Source organism: Marmota flaviventris, chromosome 6, assembly GCF_047511675.1.
Source record: "Marmota flaviventris isolate mMarFla1 chromosome 6, mMarFla1.hap1, whole genome shotgun sequence".
Taxonomy (NCBI): Eukaryota; Metazoa; Chordata; class Mammalia; order Rodentia; family Sciuridae; genus Marmota; species Marmota flaviventris.
The window spans coordinates 144,731,674-144,752,610 of record NC_092503.1 but is presented as its reverse complement, the minus strand read 5'-3'; the positions used below and the strand labels follow the sequence as shown (position 1 = coordinate 144,752,610).

General features: G+C 42.4%; 1 protein-coding gene and 2 pseudogenes across 2 annotated transcripts in view; all 3 read right to left on the bottom strand.

Annotated features, from left to right (window-relative positions):
- The window catches only part of LOC114102663 (N-acetyllactosaminide beta-1,6-N-acetylglucosaminyl-transferase), an 80,067-nt gene extending 72,254 nt beyond the window's left edge, over positions 1–7,813 (bottom strand). Inside the window, exons 1-2 of one of the 2 annotated variants that reach the window (XM_071613681.1) lie at positions 6,472–7,813; positions 5,740–5,930 (exon numbers count right to left, since the gene is read on the bottom strand). In XM_071613681.1, coding sequence (XP_071469782.1) covers positions 5,875–5,930; positions 6,472–7,393 — 978 coding nt within the window. In that variant the 5' untranslated portion in view covers positions 7,394–7,813 and the 3' untranslated portion in view covers positions 5,740–5,874. Of the gene's footprint in view, positions 1–5,739; positions 5,931–6,471 lie in introns of those variants that run through there. The other variant, XM_071613677.1, reaches the window with a different exon arrangement.
- Positions 7,814–14,341: 6,528 nt separating this feature from the next.
- Positions 14,342–15,188, bottom strand: LOC114102724 (14-3-3 protein theta pseudogene; annotated as a pseudogene).
- Positions 15,189–19,912: 4,724 nt separating this feature from the next.
- On the bottom strand, positions 19,913–20,579 carry LOC114102620 (N-acetyllactosaminide beta-1,6-N-acetylglucosaminyl-transferase-like; annotated as a pseudogene).
- Between the last annotated feature and the right edge of the window lie 358 nt (positions 20,580–20,937).

The following is a 20,937-nucleotide window of genomic DNA, read 5'->3' as shown; positions in this document are numbered from 1 at the left end:
AAATTCATAAAATAAACTTTCTGCAAAACAGGAGAATTTTCTATTCGTAGAAAACATTTTCTGAGACAAGCCCAATAGTACAGTTATCCCTTGGATGATTGGTTCCAGAACCTCCCATGGAGACGGAAGTCTGCAGATGCATGGTGTTCACATGGGCCCTGTGCAATCCTCCTGTATACTTTAAAGCATCTCTAGATGACTTATAATACCTGGTACAGTATAAACAACGAGGAAAAAAAGTCTGCAAAGGTTCTGTTACAGATGATTTTTTTTTTTTTTTTGGTACCAGGGATTGAATTCAGGGGCACTTGACTACTGAGCCACATCCCCAGCCCTATTTTATATTTTGTTTAGAGACAGGGTCTCACTGAGTTGCTTAGAACCTCGCTGTTGCTGAGGCTGGCTTTGAACAGGAGATCCTCCCATCTCAGCCTCTGGAGCCGCTGAGATTACAGGCACACGGGGCTGTCATCGGATGATATTTTTTTTCCAGAATATTTTCTATCTGAGCTTGGTTGAATCATTGGGAGCAGAACCTGTGGCTACAGAAGGATGACCATACTCTTCTCCCTCTTATTCATTTGTTCTTGGCTCCAATGACATTTGAACCCCACTGAATGAGAACATTAGGCCAAAGTCTAGGTTCTGGCTCCAACAGTTCATTTCACATTCTCACATCGGTTGGGAAGCAGGACTAGGCACAAGGAGTAGAGGGTCCAGAGAGGCACCCAGAGTTAGATACAAGAAGGGACATTAACACCTGCAGCCACATACCCGACTTCTTCTCTTCCTTCTTTCTTCCTATCCTTTCCCTCCCCTCCCCCCTCATTTCCTTCCTTCTTCTTCTTCTCCTTCTGCTTCTCCTTCTTCATGGTGGTGATACTACTAGGGATTGAACCCAGGGATGTTCTATCAGTGAGCCACATCCCCAGCCCTTTTTTATCTTCTATTTTGAGACAGGGTCTCATTAAGTTGTTGATACTGACCTCAAACTTGCCATCCTCCTCCTTCAGTCTCCCAAGTCCCTGGGATTACCGGCATGTACCATCACACCCGGGCCACATACTCGATTTCAAAAACAAAAATTATACCTGCTATATATTAAAGCTTTAGAATAGTAATGCTAAAATAAAACCTCAAGAATCAACATCCAAGAAGTTAATCTGTTGTTCCCACTTTCTTTTAGTATGGGATGCATTCCTACAAGGTGCCAGGTACAATTCTCTAATCCTTCCATCAGTCCTACAAAGAGACATTTTATCCCTGAGATCTAGAAGAGGCATCAGGCTCAGTCAGAGACATTTGGCATCTTGTCCAAAGCTAAACAGACTCTGATAGTGGATCCAGGCTCCTAGCTCAGGTCTATTGGTTTCCAAATCCCACCAGTGAGCTCCTCTGTGACTCCACAGAAGGAGCTGACCTGGAGATATTTGTCTAGCACACTCGAGAGTCCACTCAAATCTAAGATGCATTCCACCCAATGACAATGCATTCCACCCAATGGTTCTAATTCAGTTGGACCCAAATCTTTCGTTTTTCTCTTTAATACACTTTTAGCTTCATCAGTATAAAATTGAGACAGATCATAAGAAGAAATTCTGCTTGGGGTTTTCTAAAAAAGAATTGCTGCTCAGAGGGACAGTGGGATATTGAAACAGGTTCCTGTCTCTGGCTGTCCTAGAAGATGGTATAATTTACAAATTAACAAAGCAAAGTGTTTACAGATACCATTACTATTACTCAACCCATTTTTCATGCTAATATATATGGATGTGTAAAGTGCATATAAATCAACTATGAGTGAAATATCTGATTTGAGGGAACAGACTGAATTGTTTTCTTTCTTTCTTTTTTTTTTTTTTTGGTGCAGGGGATTGAACCGAGGGTCTCCAACCACTGAACCACACACCCAGTCCTTTTGTACATTTCATTTTGAGACAGGGTCTCACTGAGTTGCTTAGGGACTCACTAAGTTGCTGCTGGCTTTGAACTTGTGATCCTCTTGCCTCAGTCTCCCGAGCTGGGATTACAGGCACATAGCACTGCGCTGCATGTACCACTGAGTTTCTGTGTCCCAAGTCCTGTCAGGATTTACCTTCAAGGTAACAGAAGTATAAAGTGTCCTCTTGAGAGAAAAGAACCAGAAATGGTGTAACTTTGCTAGGGAAGGAGAAAAAGTAAGTAAGGATAGGAAATGAGCTACAGAAGATCCAAGAAGAAGCCCAGTGACCACTGAAGGAGAGGAGACAAAGACAGCAAAGATCACTCCCGGGTCGAACCCCTTCCCAGACTTCTTCTAAAGAAACTATAAAACCAATGCCACTGTTTCCTTGATAATCTATAATAAAAGGCCGAGTCTCCGGGGCCATTTATCACCTTCCTAAGAGACTGGCTCCTTAAGCACTCACTGGTGTCTAACTCACTGAGCTCTATCCCAAGGGATATAAAATCGAGATGGTTCAAACCAAGCCAATGGTAAAACTTATCTCTCCAACTTTTCTCCCTTCCAAGTCAGTCTAGAAACCCAGTGATCTCAAAAGCCCTATAAGCCTGATTGGTTTGGGAAATGCCAGTTCCCTCTGGACCCAAGAGCCCGGGCACACCACGGGACCTTGAGTGGCATTCCAGAGACCTCCTTGGTTTGCATCCACTTTTCCTGGTTCCCACAGTCACATCTCTCAGATCGCAGCTCCCTGAACCTCAGCATTCCATGCCCCATTCATAGGGAGGGGCTAAAGGGATATGCCAATCTGAAGGAGTGACAAAGAATCAGGCCACTGTGAAGCCTACCACAGTCGGAAAAGCCACCAACCTCCCACATCAAGGGCCAGAGTCGGGGGATGCCTGCCACGGCAGGGCTGGTGCACAAAAGCAGATGGAAGCCCAGGCTCTGTTGTCCAGACTTGTCGTCTCCAACTTTGCTCCTTCCTCTATTCCTTCCCTTTCAAGCACCTGACATTTCTTCTTCCTCCCGTTTCTAACCAAACCTTATCTTACGAAAGGCTCTTTTTCATTCATTTGCATTTTTAAATGAATTTGAAATAAACTCCCATGGGGTCCTACTTAAAATACTCGTTCAATCATTGAAATCCTCCAATCTGAGGAGACCAACGAAGCACATCTGATTCCCATCACAGGCTGAACTCTCCAACCCAGCTGATGGATAGCTAGGAAGGAAGGCAGGAGGTGGCTGAACCTGAACCTCAGGCCTACAGGTGGTTCCTCCTCCTGATTGTACATCATCCACGATGGAGTCAGAAAATAAACTAAAAGAAAAACATCATCTTGCAGAGAGAGGGGGAGGAATGGGGTGGGCAAGAGAAGGGATAAGATAGATGGCAGGAGGGCTGGGGAGACGGGACGGCAGGAGCTGGTGAAGTTCCCTGGCAACATCTTTAGAGCCTGAGTAGGCCACACACAGAGTCTTATCTTCTGGGAATCCACCAGCGGACCAGCCACCTCTTAAGGGACATATTATGTGCAAGCGATCATATTTAATTTTTATTAAACCCCATGACCTTTCCACACCAGCCACAGTTAACAGAACAACTTGGGGATTATGTGAAGGGCAGCTGTCCACAGAGAGGCTGACATCAGGCTCTGAGGTGGTGTCAAATGACAGTGGGATCTTGCCGCAGCACAGTGACTCTGTGACCCAAAGCAAGACTCCCTGAGAATGTCTGAGTAAGGCTGCTGACAGTAGGGCAGCATAGAATCAAGCAGATGCAAGGGGAGGAGGAGCAGGTAGGAGCCACAGGGGAGGGGACCCCATTAGCCAGCAGAAGCTCTGCAGCCGAGGCAAGGGTTGCAAATAACAAGGGCCTAGAGGTGGAGCACTTGCCCAGTGTGTGCAAGGTCTGGGGTATCCCCAGCACCTCATCAAGAAAGAAAGAAATGGCTGTGGCTGTGGCTTGGTGGTAGAGCACTTGCCCGGTATGTGTGAGGCACTGGGTTCCTTTCTTAGCACTGCATATAAATACAACATGAAATAAAGGTCTTTCAAATATATATGAAAGTTTTTGGAATGCATGAGTCAGTGGATTTGTTTTCAATTGTTTTGCTGGTGTTGCTGCTTACCAGAAATGTGAAAATCTAGTTGCAATCCATACATCATGCTGAGAGGCCAGGTGAACTTTTGTCTCCATCAATGATCACAATTGTGGACTTTCAGGGAGGGAAGGGACTAAGGGGACTTCTTTTCAGCACTTGGGGCTCCCTTGGCAGCATCTCCCTGACCTCTGCATCCTTGGGTTTTGCTCACTGACCTTGAAGCTCCTTGGGTTCTCCTGTCTCTCACCCAGTAACCCTAGATTCATCTTCCAAAATGACAGACTTGGTCCTACTTTTCTTTCATGAGATATCTTTTGTTAAGACACTTTAAGCCAGGCCTGGTGGTGCCAACTTGTAATCCCAGGGGCTTGGGAGGCCAAGGCAGAAGGATCACAAATGCAAGACCAGCCTGGGCAACATAGCAAGACCATCTCCAAATAAAAAATAAAAATAAAAGACTGGGGATGTAGTTCAGTGGTAGAGTACCCCTAGGGCATTGAATCCCCGATCCTACAAAACAAATAAATGTCTCTTAAGTCTTTTTCTTTAGATTGAATATCTTTTTTATTTGTTTGGATCCTTTCCCCCCAAAAATGGGGTTTGGCCTTTTAACCTTCTTGGGAGACTGCTTTGTCAGCAGCTCCCCTATGGTCTGGTGACAGGCCTGGATGGTCTACATCATGGGTTAAGTCATACATAAGAGAGAAGTATGGCTTTCACCTTCCATATTTTGCATTCTACAGTTCTTCCTGCACAGCTGTAGGGGCCTGTCTCTGACTGCCTGAGCTTCTCTTTTTCATTACATGACTCCTTCCTGCTCTAGAAGAGCAGATGTTCAAAGCCTTCTAAGTCTAGGAAGTTGTGTGCTAACATCTCAAACATGCCTCTGCAGAGGCTGGAACCTGAGAATCACCTGGAGGCTACACTAGATCCTCTGGGAAGTGGACCTGGCCTTCGATGTGTCTAAAAGCTTTAATACAGCCAATTATTATAAGCAACCACCAATGAAAAGAAACCATAAACTTGATCCTCATTTTGATTCCACTGACTTTTCTCCTTGAGCCTGAGAATTTTTATTTATTTATTTATTTATTTAATTTATTTTTTTTTGAGCTGGACTAGTTCAACTGAGAGGTTCACTGCAAACAACTTAAGGTTATCAAATAACTTGGAGATTAGACCAAGGAAAAGGTGGAATTGACTTAGCAACAACAGAGACCCAGTTGAAAGTCACCCTTATTTTGTTTATTTAATTTTGCTATCAGGGATTGAATCCAGGGTTTCTTGATCACTAAGCCACATCCTCAACCCTTTTTAGCTTTTATTTTGAGACAGAGTCTCACTAAGTTGCTTAGGGCCTCTTTAAGTTGCTGAGGCTGGCTTTGAACTTGCAGTCTTCCTACCTCGGCCTCCCAAAGCCACTGGGATTACAGGTGTGTGCCACTGAGCCCAGCGAAAGTCAGCTGGCATATAATAGATGCTTTTGGTGTTTATTATATTTGAGTATATGGTCCAACCACACTGAAATCCTTTTTTCTTGTAAAATGAAGGTGTTGGTCCAGAAATCCTTAAGGTGCTCTAATTTTCTGATTCAGTTCCAGGAAAGAACTTGCAAATAAAAAATTTAAAAGTTGTATGTCTTGCTCCCTGTATGTAGGCTAAGTGCATAGGTGAGCCTATGGGTCTCTGGGCCCAGTGAGGCAGCTTGGTATATCAGCAGAATCTAATCAGACAGTCAAGTTTTTCAACTTGGCTTTGCTAATCTATGCTTCTGTTTCTCAGCTGCCAAATAGAGTTGAGGTGTGGAATCTAAAAATGTTGAACTCACTGACAGCAGTTAGAATGGAGTACAGGAGAGAATGGAGAGTCGTCGATCAAAGCTATGAAATTTCAGATAGACAAGAGGAATATTTTGAGAAATATTGCACATCAGGGTGATTATAGTCAATGATAATGTACTATATATTTCAAATAACTAAGATACCAAATCTCAAACATGGCACCATAAAATACGATAGGTAAAGCAGGTGATGGATATGTTAATAGTCTTGATTCAATCATTCCACATTGTATACACTTATCAAAATATCACAGACCCCATCAATGCATATAATTATAATTTCTGAATAAAAACTAGAATTAATTTTAAAATAACATTGACAAATAAATATTCCCCATTTAAAAAATTAACATTTGAAACTGTGAAGAAGTGTGAATGTCAATTCTTTTACCATCTCTTAAGCAGCTTATTCAGTACTGACATATTTATTTTTTAAAAAAAGGAATTATGTGTGGTGGCATGTGTCTGTAATCCCAGCTACCCAGGAAGCTGAGATGGGAGGATCATCAGGAATTCAAGTCTAACCTGGGCAACAGAAGAAGACCCTGTCTCTTAAACCACAACCAAAAAGACATACATACCAGGAATCCTATTGAGAGTCACCCAGAAATGTTCATCAGGACTGTAGGTGTCCCTGGACCAGGAGAGCAAGTCCAGTGCTTGCTGGTCTTGGAGAACAAAGTTAGCAAATTCCCTTGTGAGGGCCACATAGGCAGTGCCAAAGTAGATGGTCATATTGTGAGGAGGAGGAGATTTTAATTTCCCTGTTTTGTGCACGTAGGAGTTTTTGCTGTTCAATAATTCTTGGTGGACATACTTAGTCCGTCCAATTGCGTGAGCTGGCGGCAGCACCCCTGGGGTAAGGTTCTTCCCTATAAATCCTTTCAGATACTGAATTATTTCCTTGTTGGTTTTCAGGGGAAAATCTTGCCCACAGGTGTTGAGGACATACTTCCAGGGCACGGCAGAGGCCACCAGGTCCTTCATGCAGTTGATATCCGCCTGGAGCCTGGAAATCCCACCATAGACCACAGGTTCTATCTTAGAAGCCAGAAAAGCATTTGGGAAGCAGCTCAGTAATTGTTTCACCGCATCCTTAAATGCAACTGTTGCCTTCTGGTCCACGTGCACACAGTAGACGTTTTGGGGCATGTAAATGGCCCTGAAGAGCCTCTCAAAAGTGTCAAAGTCTTTGTGGATGGTCAGGGTGAACGCCAGAGGGAAGTCAGCTTCTTCCTGAGAGAGTGTTTCTGTTATATAATGACTCTGAACTCTGTACTCGTAGCAGGTAGATTCACGGAAGGTAGTTTTCAATACAGTCTCTACTGGGTAGAACACCTCCTCCTTCAACATCTGGAGACAGACTTCAGCCAGCATCGAGTTGTTGATGGGGGCAGCCTTCAGAAAGTGCGTGTTCTCCCATAACTTATTGTTGTAAACACATACAAAAACCAAGGCAGTGATAAGAGACACACTAAAAAGACAGTACTTCCAAGAGCCCATCGTTCAGAAGCAGGAAATGAGCAAAACGTCTTTGGAAAAATGAGATCAGAGCCTCGATCCAGTTAACTCACGTCTCCTGCGGGCTCCAACCTCATCCTCCTGGTAGACACACTTCTCATCAGCAGCCAACAGTTCTTTTTCTTTTCTTTCTTGCTTTCTTCTTCTTCTTTTTCCCTCTCCCTTCTCTCTTCATTTACAGCTCTGTTGCGTTTTCACTTTTCTTTGACACATTTCTGAAGTAGCTGTTTTGCATCTGCCTTGCCTGCCGGTCCCTTCCTCTGCAAAACCCTCCTCCCAAACCTCCGCCCCCTGGGAGCTGCTGTGGCCAGTTGAGAGTACCTGTTCCCACAGTGAGATCACTCATGGGTGAGGTGGCTGTTCTGCAAGTCATCGCTCTAGGACTTCAGACCCGCTTCTTGTCCTAGCCCAAGGCTGGTAACTGTGTCAGCTCCCCAGCTTCCTGTTAATCATTGCATTCAACTGACTGGGTTTGTTTGCTTAAACAGCACTGCCAAGTTAAAAGCCACAGTTGGGAGCATGTGAACACCGCCTGGAGAGAGATTCTGTCAATAAAAAACAACGTGCTTGAAAATAAATTGCTTAACCCCTTCTTTTTTCCACGCAGGCCCCCACCCACCCACCGACCTGGCTGGGTAGTCTGTAAAGCATAGCATATGACGGGCTGTGGAGGCAAATTCTTTCCAGGGTTTAATTTTCTCTGTGACTAGGAAAGGTCCTTAAAAAGACATATTAATTTGCAAGCCGACCTCACATCTCGCTTACCACCCAAAGTGACTGGGGGCATTCTGTTGAATAAAGGCTAATTTGTCTCAAACATAAGAATTCCAAAAGTACTAGCAAAATTGCACAGAGGTTAAAGTTAGGCAAATGGGAAGTTCAATTCACCCTTGCCTCAGTAGGATGCAGAACAAGCCTGATGATTGGAGAAGTAGGAGAGAGGTAGACTCCTATACTTTCCAGACTTAAGGAGAGAAGCTCTCAGGTTTAGATTTATAAGCCCTTGATTTTTTTTGGTACTGGGGATTAAACCCAAGAGGCTTTTACCACTGAGTTACACTTATAGCTCTTTTTTTTTTTTTTAATTTTGAGACAAGGCCTCACTAAGTTGCTGAAATTGACCTTGAACTTGTGATTCTCACTGTCTCAGCCTTCTGAGTCACTAGAATTTCAGGGCTGTGTCACCACATCCAACTCAGATTTATAAACACTTTAAAAAGCATTTCCTTACATATAAAAGATAAGGATATTTTTACCACTCTAGATCAATCATGAGAATAAACACAGATAACATATAAAAAGAGTTCCTCACAGTGTTGGAAAACAGATGAGGCTGGGAAAGAGGCAAAATAGTATAAGAGCTGACAAGAAACCCATTTACACACAGTCATGCGACACACGCACGCACACACACACACACAGCCTGCTCCACACTTCTACTTCAAGAAAATGACACAATGACTGCTTCTGCCTTTGAAATCATCTTGCCCCTCCCTTGCGCCTTCCTCTGTGAGCCCATGACATTTAGGATCCACTGATGAGTTCTGTGTTAGTTGGTAGCCAGCTGTGAATAAGGGCATTCCTCATCTGTTCCTAGCTCCTAGCGTCGTCTACAGAGTAAACCATCAAATATTTATCGATTTTTATCCTTAAGCTTTCATTTATCCATTTCCTTGATCACATTAGGGTGAGACTCCTGATAATAATTTCTAAGAGATGAGTCACCATGTACCTATTTTTTTTCCTAATACATCTTCTTAATTTTAAAGATAATATAAAATTATAGTTTGCAAATGTCTTCACATCCTGTACTTCCATTTACCCCTTGCCCACAGACAACACATTTTGATTTTATTAAGAACACAGCGGGGACTGGGGATAGAGCTCAGTTGGTAGAGTGCTTGCCTCGCATGCACAAAGCCCTGGGTTCAATTCCCAGCACCACAGAACACAGGGGCCAGGCATAGTGGTGCAAGCCTGTAATCCCAGTGACTCAAGAGGTTGAGGCAGGATGATGACAAGTCCAAGGCCAGCTTGGGCAACTTAACGAAACCCTGTCTCAAAAAAAAAAAAAAAAAGGAAGCTTGGGATATAGGTCAGTGCTGAAGTGCCCCTGCGTTCAATCACCAACATTAGAAAGAGAGAGAGAAAAAAAAAAAAAAAGGAAGAAGAATAGTGCACAGGGGTGGGGTGGGGGGTGGGTAAGAGCACATGCTTAGCATGTGCAAGGCCCTGGGTTTAATTCCAAGTGCGCACATGTGCACATACACCCACAACATAGAGGAAGATGCAAATTTATAAGCTGCTTTTAAAATTTGAGATTATAGCCTAACATTGTCCCTAGACCTGTTGGGCCTTCATTAGACATTGTCTCCACAATGAATACTTTTGAACCTAAGAGTTGAATGATTGTTTTTTATTTCTTCACTCCCAGATGAAAGCTAACGCATTAATGAGACAGTTGCCAAGTGTAGTTCACATGCATCAGGAGCGCAGGAAACCATGCCAAGAAAGGATGCAGGCAGAATTCTCCAGAACTCAGTCTTCAGCTGTTTTGGGAGTCACATTCTACAGCATGATTCAGCGGTTCACAATCTTGTCTACACAGTCCAAACAGGATTCAATCAACCTGAATTTCTCTCCTTCAGTCTAAAATCCTTTAGAATGAATCACTTCTTCCACACAAAAGCAATCTTTTTGGAAATGGCTAAAATTATCTAATTTGTATTTAATTTTTAATATCCCTGTAGGTAGGCACTGTCCACATCAAATGCATTTGGCTGTCGGGATGCTTAAATGAAGATGTCAGTGCCTAATTATGCCTGTCTGAACGAGTCAAGTCATTTTTAGTCTTTCTCCTAATTTATCCAGACAATGACATCAGCTCTCCCTTTGTTTATTTTGGCTGTCATCTTGTTCTTGGCCCAGTTCTAGCTCTCCAGATACCGCAGGCATAAATGCATCTTGAATCTTTTGCCTGCTTCTTGAATTTAGACCCATGGATGCTTGGATTTCATGCTTTGCTGCAGTAGATTCTTGTACCTCCCCTGAAAAACTGCAAGGGTCCTCTGACTTCCAGCTTTGGAAACATTTACATTTATTTAAAATAGCATCTTTGACAATGCTAGACCTTTTCAAAAGCACACGTATGAACCTGTTTTCTTTTTTGTCAGTTTGGTGCTCTCTGATGTTCTTTCTCTTGCCGGTCACATGGGAGAGGCTGGTTCTCCTGAACCTCCTTCTTTCCTGATGCCCTTTTGTAATCTACCACTACTATCCTTCTAAATTCTGGACTCTATGTTCTTGCATTTGGGTAAAATGACAGGAGGGGATGGCAGTGAAGGACCAAAAAGAAGAGAGATGGCTCATCTTGGTTTGAATATTAGATCAAAATTAATTCCCTAAATTCCATGTTGGAGGCAGTGATAAGATGTAGAGTTTTAAGAAAATGAGAACCAGGATCAACCTGCAGGGTATGCATTTATATCCCAGAGGTAAGTCTGCAATTGGTTATATCTCCAAGAAGGCATGCTCATAAGTTCTTATTCTAGAATGTAAACCAATTTTTCTTGCACTAAGATAATGTCAATCGATGTTTTTAGAAAAGAGCTTCATTGCACCCTACTTCTTATACTTATTCATGATCCAAAAGATGCCCAAAGTAGTTTTCACATGTTCATTTTATCACGACACCATCTTTGTGCCCAAGTTAGAAGCCACAGAAGCTAATGGAAACTTTCTCAGTGACTGGGAAGATCTGGTGACATCCCAAACAGAGGACAGCTTGGATTAAATTGGTTTTTTAAATCTCAAGAGTGTTGATATTTTGATTTTTTTCATGACCCCAGTTGTTTTCCTACTTCTCTCTCTCTCTCTCTCTCTCTCTCTCTCTCTCTCTCTCTCTCCTCTTTTTCTACTTATATATGGATGGATGGATGTTACATTCAGTACCCTGATTTACCCTCATGGATGTTTCTTTTCAACCACAGAACATGGCCTGAGGGTACAGGGTTTAAAATAGCCAGGTAGCATGGTTAAAAAGATCTCTGGGGAGGCTGAGGCTGAAATTTGAGAATTCAGAGCCAGGCCTCAGGAACTTAGCAAGGCCCTGAGCAACTCAGTGAGACCCTGACTTTAAATAAAATATATAAAGGGCTGGGGATGTGGCTCAGTTGGTTAAGCACCCCTGGGCTCAATCCCAGTTAAAAAAAAAAAAATCCCTGGGTTATGTGTCAGAAAGTCTCTGGGAGAACCAAGAGAATTCTTGAGAGACTTGGAGCCTTTGAAGACCCCTCTGATCCATACCTCTTGGTTTCCTTTTGGCTGCATTTAAGGAAACCATCCCCATGGGTCTCACAGACAGGTAAGGACTTTACAGTTAATTGAAAACCTCCAGCACCCAACTTTGGCCTCCTCGGTAGCTGGTCATCCATACCTTTGCATCTGAGGGTTTTTTTTTTTTTTTTTCCTCCTTTAGAAAGCCAGGGCCTTGTTCATGCCAGGCAAGTGCTCTACCGAGCTACATCTGCAACCCCAGAGTCTTAGTTTTGCAACTCTGAAGTCAAGACAAAAATCAGTCTCCTGGAGGTGTTGAGAAGATTCTGGAGGTAATAAACTTACAACACTAAGCTCAGTGATGTCACAGCTAATTTCAGACCCTGAGAGAACGCCATGGGGAAGGAAAAGGTGTGAAGGTTGCAATAGCTTAACTGAAAACAGCCCGGAAGCCGGTTAATAAGGAAGTGGATGAGAAAGCTGGTCTTTTCAAGCTCAATTAAATATCTCTGAGGCAACCTGAGGTTGAGGTCAGAAGCTAAAAGACTAAGGGAACTGCAGGGCTAGTTAGAGTCCCATAGCTGTGTTTGCACATAAAAAGGTACCTGGAAACCAAGGCTTTTAATACCAAGTGCAAAGGGAAGTGTCTAAGCCAAAGAAACACAGTGTAGATTTTTCTCTGCAGAAAGTCATCCTCAAGTTTGATTTGAGTATATTTTACAGGTTGGGTATTATGGGGAGAACAAGGGCCCAACCCCAGTGCAAAGTTGATTCCCTCCCTTTATAATAGATTTCTGTTCTTTCCTTCTTTCTCTTTTCTTTCTTTATTTGTATTCCTTCCTCCCTCCTTTTTTCCCCTTTCTTTCTGTATGGGGGATTGAACCCAGGGATTCTTAGCCACTGAGCTATATCCCCAGCCCTTTTTATTTTTTTATTTTATTTTGAGACCAGATTTTGCTTAAGGGTTTGCTAAATTGCTGAGACTGACCTCAAACTTGTGATACTCCTGCCTCAACCTCCTAAGTTGCTGGGTTTACAGGTATTCACCACCATATTCCGGCTTCCTTCCTTCTTTTTATATCCCAGAAAGTCCTTAATGTGATTGTGAAGTTACAGGAGTGAGAGAGCACAGAGACAGGTAGCTTTCTCCTCCAGGAAAGATGGTGAGCTTCTGACCATTAGCAATATCATTAAGAAAGAGTGTAGTCCCCCTTCTTCCAATCACAGTACATGGTTCCATCAGTACTGAGTGCAAAAACACGAATCCTCCTGCTGTAGAGTCCCCAGGCCCTAGGATTGCAGTCTCCCCATTTCTTCCTCAAGGCCACCGTCTACAAGGAACTGACTATTGTCTGTAATCTGGCCCATGAGTCAGCAGGTGGGGAGAGATCTTCCTTATAGGTGATAACTGTCCAAAGGCCCCAGGCAAAAAATAAGGAAAGAAAAAAAAAAAAAAAAGCTTAATTCTGACAAAACCTGAATTTACATAGTGGGTCTGTCTTTAATATCAGAAGAATGGATTTCCATAGACTTGCAATACTACTCAACTACTTTTCTACATGGTCCAAGGCTTCATTTTAGGTTTTTCCTATTACCAAATGAAGTTCATACCTCATTCACTGGAATAGTTTGGTGCCTAATTAAGTAAATTAAAGTCCAAACAGTACCAACATCTTTTAGATTCTAGAAACATTTCCCTTTGCCTGAAGAGAACCAAGAAATATAACATAACCCAGTAAGTTAGAGATGAGCATAACTAAGATAAATATGGGGACTAATGACTTAACAAAATAGATGAAAAAAATCACAGCGCCTTGTAGGCACATCACATCATAAAGCAACATATACACATGCTCTTCTCTCTCTCTTTTTTTTTTTATAAAATGTAATTTTATTTTATGTTACTCTGCTGTTACATAGGGCATAACATTTTCACAAGGCAATTTTGGGACTACAGTCAATGATTAGCAACACACAATAGTGGTCCAGCTCTCTAAAGAACAATCACTAGACAAACTGGACACCCTCTCACATGTGCACAAGTCTGCATGGAAAAGTACTAAAGTTTTAGACTTGGACTTGTGTACTTTTATTTCCCCTTTCTAGTGTACTAAGAAATGACATGCACTTTTTATTTGCCAAAATCAATGCTTGTATTCTGGCAGCAACATGCTACTTCTATTACATAGTAAAGTGAATACCAGAACTACAAAGGCAGGAGGTGTAAGTGAATTTTTTTGGGAAGGGAAGTTGTCAACTTTAAACAGCAGCAAATGATGAGTGAATAAGAAAACTCCTTGTGATCACAGATGGACATGACCTCCACAACATGGGATATAGGAGGCATTTCAATTTGTGACCCCCCCCCCCCCCGCAAGCCAGGAAATATCAAGTGCTCTCCCATTCCATCCAATACTTCTGGATTCCCACTAAAAAGGAATACAGTAAGAGTATAGAAAGGTTGCTTACTGAAAGGAAACCCTCAAAGAAGAATAAAGAAGGGAATGTAGAAAGTAAGAAGTCATGTAGAACACTCTTTAAATTGCAATTAACTACATTTTCTTATCTTCACAGTAATACAAAACACAGTCACTGGTAGAACTGGTTCAGATTACTTAAACACCAGATACATTTTTAGTCCTCTACTAAGTGTTTGGAATTTCTTATGTTTCTATGAAATGAAGTTATTAATACTTTTCTACAGCAGTAACTGCACACCAGGAAGGCCAAGACAAACACAAATCAAGGAATGGAGTTTTCCCAAAGCTGCAGTGTGAAAAGACTATAAACAGTTGATTCCATACACATGAATGGGTTTCTTTGCGGTAGGAAATCCAAGTGGAATCGGGAATGGAGATGTGTAAAAAGGTTTCTTGAGGGAAGAAGGATGACATCTTGTTTGCATTTAGTTTTCAGCCCCTTCTGCTGCATCACATTCTTTTCCTGCACTGTCTGATGTCCATAATGTTAAGTTGTCTCTAAGCAATGCATGATGAGGGTGCTGTCCTTGTATGCCTCTTCATTCAGTGCATCAAGTTCTGCAATGGCCTCATCAAAAGCCGTTTTAGCCAGTGTGCAGGCAAGCTCTGGGTTATTAAGGATCTCATAGTAAAATACAGAAAAGTTAAGAGCCAGCCCCAGGCGGATTGGATGTGTGGGTTGCATCTCTTTCTTGCTTATATCAAATGCCTCTTGGTAAGCTCCTACCTGCAACTTCAGCAAGGTACCAGAAGTAACCTCCTTTCATTTTCAGATAGAAGACCTTACTCTCTGGATTAGTTGTTTTGCCTATTAAATACTTATCCAACAATTCCAGGACCGTGGTGCAGATGGACCTCAGCTCTACTCCACTTTCTCCCGATAGTCCTTAATCAGCTGCAACTTCTTGTCGGACATGTCCGTCTTCTGCTCAATGCTTGAGATGACCCTCCAGGCAGACCTGCAGCCCCCCGACCACGTTCTTGTAGGCCACCAAGAGCAGGTTGAGCTCCTTGTTGGACATCGAGTCCCACCACTTTGATCTGCTTTGGCTTTTACACATGCTCTTCTTTAAGAACTTTTAGAAACAGAATGCCCCTTTCGCAACCAAGTGATTCATTTATTCTTTCAACTTTTTTTTTTTTTTTTTTTTTTGAGTACTCTCTTCAGGCCAGGCACTGTGCTAGGTTTGGGGAATATGAAACTTAAGTGTAGCCAATTGGATCTTAACAGGATTAAACCCAGGTGACCCCAGGAAGACTCCATTTCCTCCCTCTAAGTAGCTTTCCAGTAAGTTGGTCTCCGCAGAGCTCTCCGGTTCCCAGGAGGATAAAATTGCCCAGAAGCATTTCACAGGAACAATCTAGGCCTCTTTAAGGTGAAGTCTGTTTAAACGCATTGTTTATAAGTAGAACAATACAAGCTGGAATGTGGAAGGGCAAAGGTCTTTTTGCCTTCAAAGATCTGCCCTGAGTCCAAAACAGTCTCTGTCCTGGGGAACCTGCACAGAGTCAGATTCCTCCAACACCCTACAGAACCTTCCCTACAGAATCCTGGAGGGCTTTGAGGGCAACTTCAGAAATGGGACAGGAAGAAACTGCTCGGGGAGGTTATTGGCCTAGAAGTGCCTGTAGATCCATTGGGACCCTCCAAAATAGGGCTCAGGAGAATTATTCTCTTTTCTTGGGACTACCTTTCAATTTACCTACTCAGAGGATGTCTTTTCCAGACAGGGAATCCAAAAGTTCTGCTTTATAGATCCCTCATACTTAAGGTTCTGCCCATAAATTTAGTTCCTGGCAGGAAATCCTATTGCATCTGGATTGAGATCCAGAGTGACTCATTAGTGTGTTTCACTCAAATGTTTCCCCCCTGGGGAAGGGAAAAATCCCAAGGTGGCAGCAGAATTGAGTAGAAAAATGCCCTGGGCTAGGAGTTGGGAGGCAGGTTTTCATGTCAGTACTGCAAATTATATATATACCCTGAGCAAGTTGCTTCTTCTTTCTAAACCTTGGTTTCTCCCTAAGCAAGGCAAACAGGCTTTTTACCTACCCTTCTAGGATGAAACCGTTCCTGAATTTAGGGAACAAAAAGCTATATGCAATTGTGAACTGATCCATGTCACTCTCTTTCCCCAGAAAGGCTGGAGTTTGAAGCAGCTAATGAAATTCAATGGGATAAAATATTTTTGCAGACAGTCAAGGGCCAATATAAACCAAAGGTATAGCAAAATCATCAGTTCTCTCTCTCTCTCTCCTCCTTCTACCCCCTCTCCTATCTATTATGGACTGAACCCAGCGCCTTGCACATGCTAGACAAGCACTCTTATCACTATATTCTCAGACCTTATTAAATTATATTTTTTGGGAAACAGTATCACTCAATTGCTTAGGCTGATCTTGAACTTGCAATCCTCTTCCTCAGCCTCCTGAGTAGCTGGGATATCAGGTGTGCGCCAATGTTTTCAGCTGCAAATCACCAATTCACTTGAAATATCAAAAGAAACTCAATTGTCTTAACAGAGGAATGTTGAGATTATGATAAATTATTTTCTTCTGTAATTCTTTTTTAAATTTTCCATATTTTCTAAAATAGTCACAAATTATTTTTCTTAAACAACCATAGTAGTGTAATAGAAATAAAAAAAAAACTTGCTTATTCTTAGCCATCTATCAAAAACAAAATAGGAGTTGGTTTTTAGATAAACCTGTTGCAAGGAATTGCACTCTGTATTAGCCAGGGTCTTCCAGAAGAACAGAACCAACACCACATATATGAAGGTATGATTAGAAACAGGGGATTAATTAGATTGGCTCAGACAACCAGAAGCTGGATAGTCCCCAGTGGCTGTCTACAGGCTGCAGAGTTGGAGGTACAAGTAGCTGCTCAGTCCAAGATGCTTGAGCCTCAGAACAGGAGGCACCAAGGATGCAACCCCAGTTCAGGACCAAAGGCCTGGAAACTCCCAGCAGAGTCTCCTGTCTGCTTTGGGACAGGGAAGGAGCTGGAGTCTGAAGTCCTTGGGAGATCACAGCAGCAATCCCAGCACCCGCTCAAGAAGAACTGAGTTTGCTTCTGCAGCTGCTTCTTCCTTCCACCTCCTTGTTCCATCCAGGACCCCAACCTATTGGACTGTGCTGCCCACATTTAGGGTGGGTGTCCCCCTTCGTTTGTTGTCCCACAAGTGAATCATTTCTAGAAACACCCTCATAGACATGCCCAGAAGCCACTCAATCTTAGGCATCACTTAATCAAATCAAGTTGACAATACACACACACACACACACACACACACGCACACACACACGCGCACACACACACACACACACACACACACAGAGAGAGAGAGAGAGAGAGAGAAGAAAAGAGAAAAATAAAACAAGAAAAGAAGGAAAAAAAACAATCTTTATACTGCACTGCATGTGTTGAGTGTAGACAATTCAACTTCCCCATTAGCAAGCCTCGAAATTTCTTTATGGCTCTGCATTCTGTGCCTTTCACAAAAGTATGAAAAATAGACCGTACTCTAGGAATTTTGTTGGAGAGGTAAATAAAAAGCTTCATATGATTCTAGACCTCTTACCAACTAAGGAATAAAATCATCTAATATCCATGGTTGTATATATCAGCGTTTCACAAACCCAGAGTTTGGAACTGGAGCTGGAGAAGGGGGGGGAAGCCATTGAGAAGATTCAGGGTTGAGCTCATGCAAACAGCCAGTTAAATCAGCCAAGCAGAAGCTGGTTTTCCCTTGGCAATTACCTAATTATTTCACAATTTTGTCACACTCACTCAAATGACCTCACTTCTTCCCAGCTTTTCGTATTCTTTTCTAGACCATTCTTTTCTCTCCATACCCCGGTGCTGTCTTCCATTAGCTGACCGGACTGCTCTGCTCTATCAGTCAAAATAGAACATTTCAATCCCATGCCCACCATGCAGGAATCTGGCAATCCGCAAAAACAAAAAAAACAAAAGAAAAAAAAATGCAAAAATGGGCTAATATGCACTTAAAAGTATTCGCCCTCAATAAATTATACACAAAAACATGAGTGTAGCTATTTCTCTGTTTAGTTCAAGCAGCTCTTAAGAAGAATACCTGATGTTAACATTTGGTACGCTGGTGGACTATGGAAAATTAGAACATATTTTAGAAAGCAGTTTGGTCCTATGTATAAAGAACTTAAAACGTTTGTATCATTCCATCCGGTAGGTTTTGATTCAAAGGAAATAACATGAAAGTGTAGGAAACCTTTATGTGAAAAGATGTTTATTTTGGATGCTATTTAGCCTTGACTACAATAGCATTTTAGCCAGTGCAGACCCAGGAAGGAATCTTCAACCGCTGGTCAGCAAATGCTGATACATCCATACCAAGAACAAGAATGCAGTCATTTTGTATTTTTCAGTCATGTAGGGAACTTATTATGATACCTTGCTCAGTGAAAGTAACAGGACATAAAATTACCTCATCTACAGTGTAACCAAACTACATCAGGCAATGAAAGAGGATGTTAAATAATGCAAACACGTTAACAGCCATCCCTTCTCAGTTTGCATAATGTGCAGGCTTTACTTTATTGTTTAGGTCTTTCTCTCTTTCTACATTTCCTGCAACAAGATTGAATTTTATACTAAGAAAAACTAACTTAAAAATTTCTGTCCACCTATAATTCCTACAGGGTTTTCAAATTTTACATGAAGGCCTTAAATATTTACACCAGGCCTTAAATATTCTTGTCAGCTTGGACTCAGAGGGTTTCCATTTACCAAGCAAAGTGAGGTGACCATGTGGCCATAGCCCACCTAGCAGACCATTCACCTGGCTGACAGTTTGGAAGCTTTGGACAATTTTTTTTTTTTTTTGTGGAAGGACCCAGGGCCTTCTACCAGGCAAGTACTGTCACTGACCTACATCTCCAGCCCTGAATTCTTGAAATTCTTTTTTTGGGGGGTGGGGGGGAGGAGTATCAGGGATTGAACTCAGGGGCACTCGACCACTGAGCCATGTCCCCAGCCTTATTTTGTATTTTATTTAGAGATGGGGTTTCACTGAGTTGCTTAGTGCCTCTGTTTTGCTAAGGCTGGCTTTGAACTCTCGATCCTCTTGCCTCAGCCTCTTGTCCTGCTGGGATTACAGGTGTGCACCACTGCTCCTGAATTCTTGATGGCATTTAAATTTTTTTTTTTTATTTAGAGAGATTTGCCTTATTTCCATTATTCTTATAAATTTTTGTGGACATTTTTAGATCTCAAATTTTTCAAATAATTTCGAATAACTCAAATTCCCACAAAATGAGACCATAATGAATACTCCACACCAAAGATGCTGATCTCCTAAACAACACACTATCATTGCTTCTGGGGCTGTGACACAATGGTGGAAATACTTGCCTAGCATGCATGAGGTCCTGGGTTTGATCCCCAGGCTTCCCTGATCCTCCCCATCCCCCCCCAAAAAGAAAAAACTTTGGGGTGTCATATCAAAGATATGGGACATACAATATTAGGAGAAATTTAATCAGCATGTTCTCTAAGCAAACAGCATATTTAGGGATATGTGAAAAGTAGAATTTATTTTATATTACTTCATTGAAATCTCCAGGGTGTGCATAAAATATGGAATTACAGTGAATACACATAATGTTGTCAAAGGTATTTTCAGTGTGCAAAACACACACACGCCTGCAGCCCCTCCACCCCACCCTGCCAAAAGATGCTAAATTTATCAAGAAGAAAATTCAAATTTCACATACTTGGAATCCGGTTTAGTGTCACCCAGAAATGTTCATCCGGAGAACAGGTGTCCCTTGACCACTCAAGTAAATCAATGGGCCTCTGGTCTTTAAGAACAAAATGAGCAAATTCCCTTGTAAGGGCCACATAGGTGGTGCCAAAGAAAACGGTCACGTCACATGGGAGAGGGGTTTTTCTCCTCCAAGTTCACAGCATGAAGGAAAACAAAGGGTACCGCTGCTCCAGGTTCTTCTGATGATACGGGGAGGAGGCAGCACCCTGGGGTAATGCTCTTCCTTTTAAACCTTTCAGAAACTGAAACTATTTCCTTTGTTGGTTTTCAGAGGGAAATCTGGCCGCAGGTGTTGAGGACAGACTTCCAGGGGACCTTGGAGGCCACCAGGTCCTTCATGCAGCTGAGATCCGCCTGGAGCCTGGAAATCCCATCATAAACCACAGAAGCCACAAAGGCATTTGGGAACAGCTCAGTAGCTTTCCCACTGCCTCTTTCAAGAAAGCTGGGGACTTCTCATCCATGAGGACCCAGAAGACATTTTGAGGAGCAGAAATCACCCCGAAGAGTCTTTTCAAATGTGTCAAAGTCTTTGTGAGCCACCATGGCAGGCACCAAAAGGAACTGGGCCTTGTCTTTGGATGGGGGTTCCATTGGGTAGTAGGTTTGGGATCAAATAGTGCTGGCAACTGGTATTTCTCAACGGTGTCACTGGTATATTTTCACCCAAGAATAAAATTTTTTTTCCTGTTACACGTCACCAAATTCAGCGAGGACTGAAGCACTTGAGATTTCCCTTACTTACAGTCTATTTTTGTGGGAGAAATTACTGGTTGAGAGGAATAAAAAATTACCGACAGAGCCATAATAAACCCCGTGACAAACCCAAAAGCCTTCCAAGTCCTGTTCCTTGTTCTGTCACTCATCCAACTGTTGCTGAGGTTGGTCTGCAGGTCACTGCCCAGGCTGTGAGGAATTCGCTCTGACTTCTTATTTTCAGCAGGAAGAGAAATGTGACTGCTCA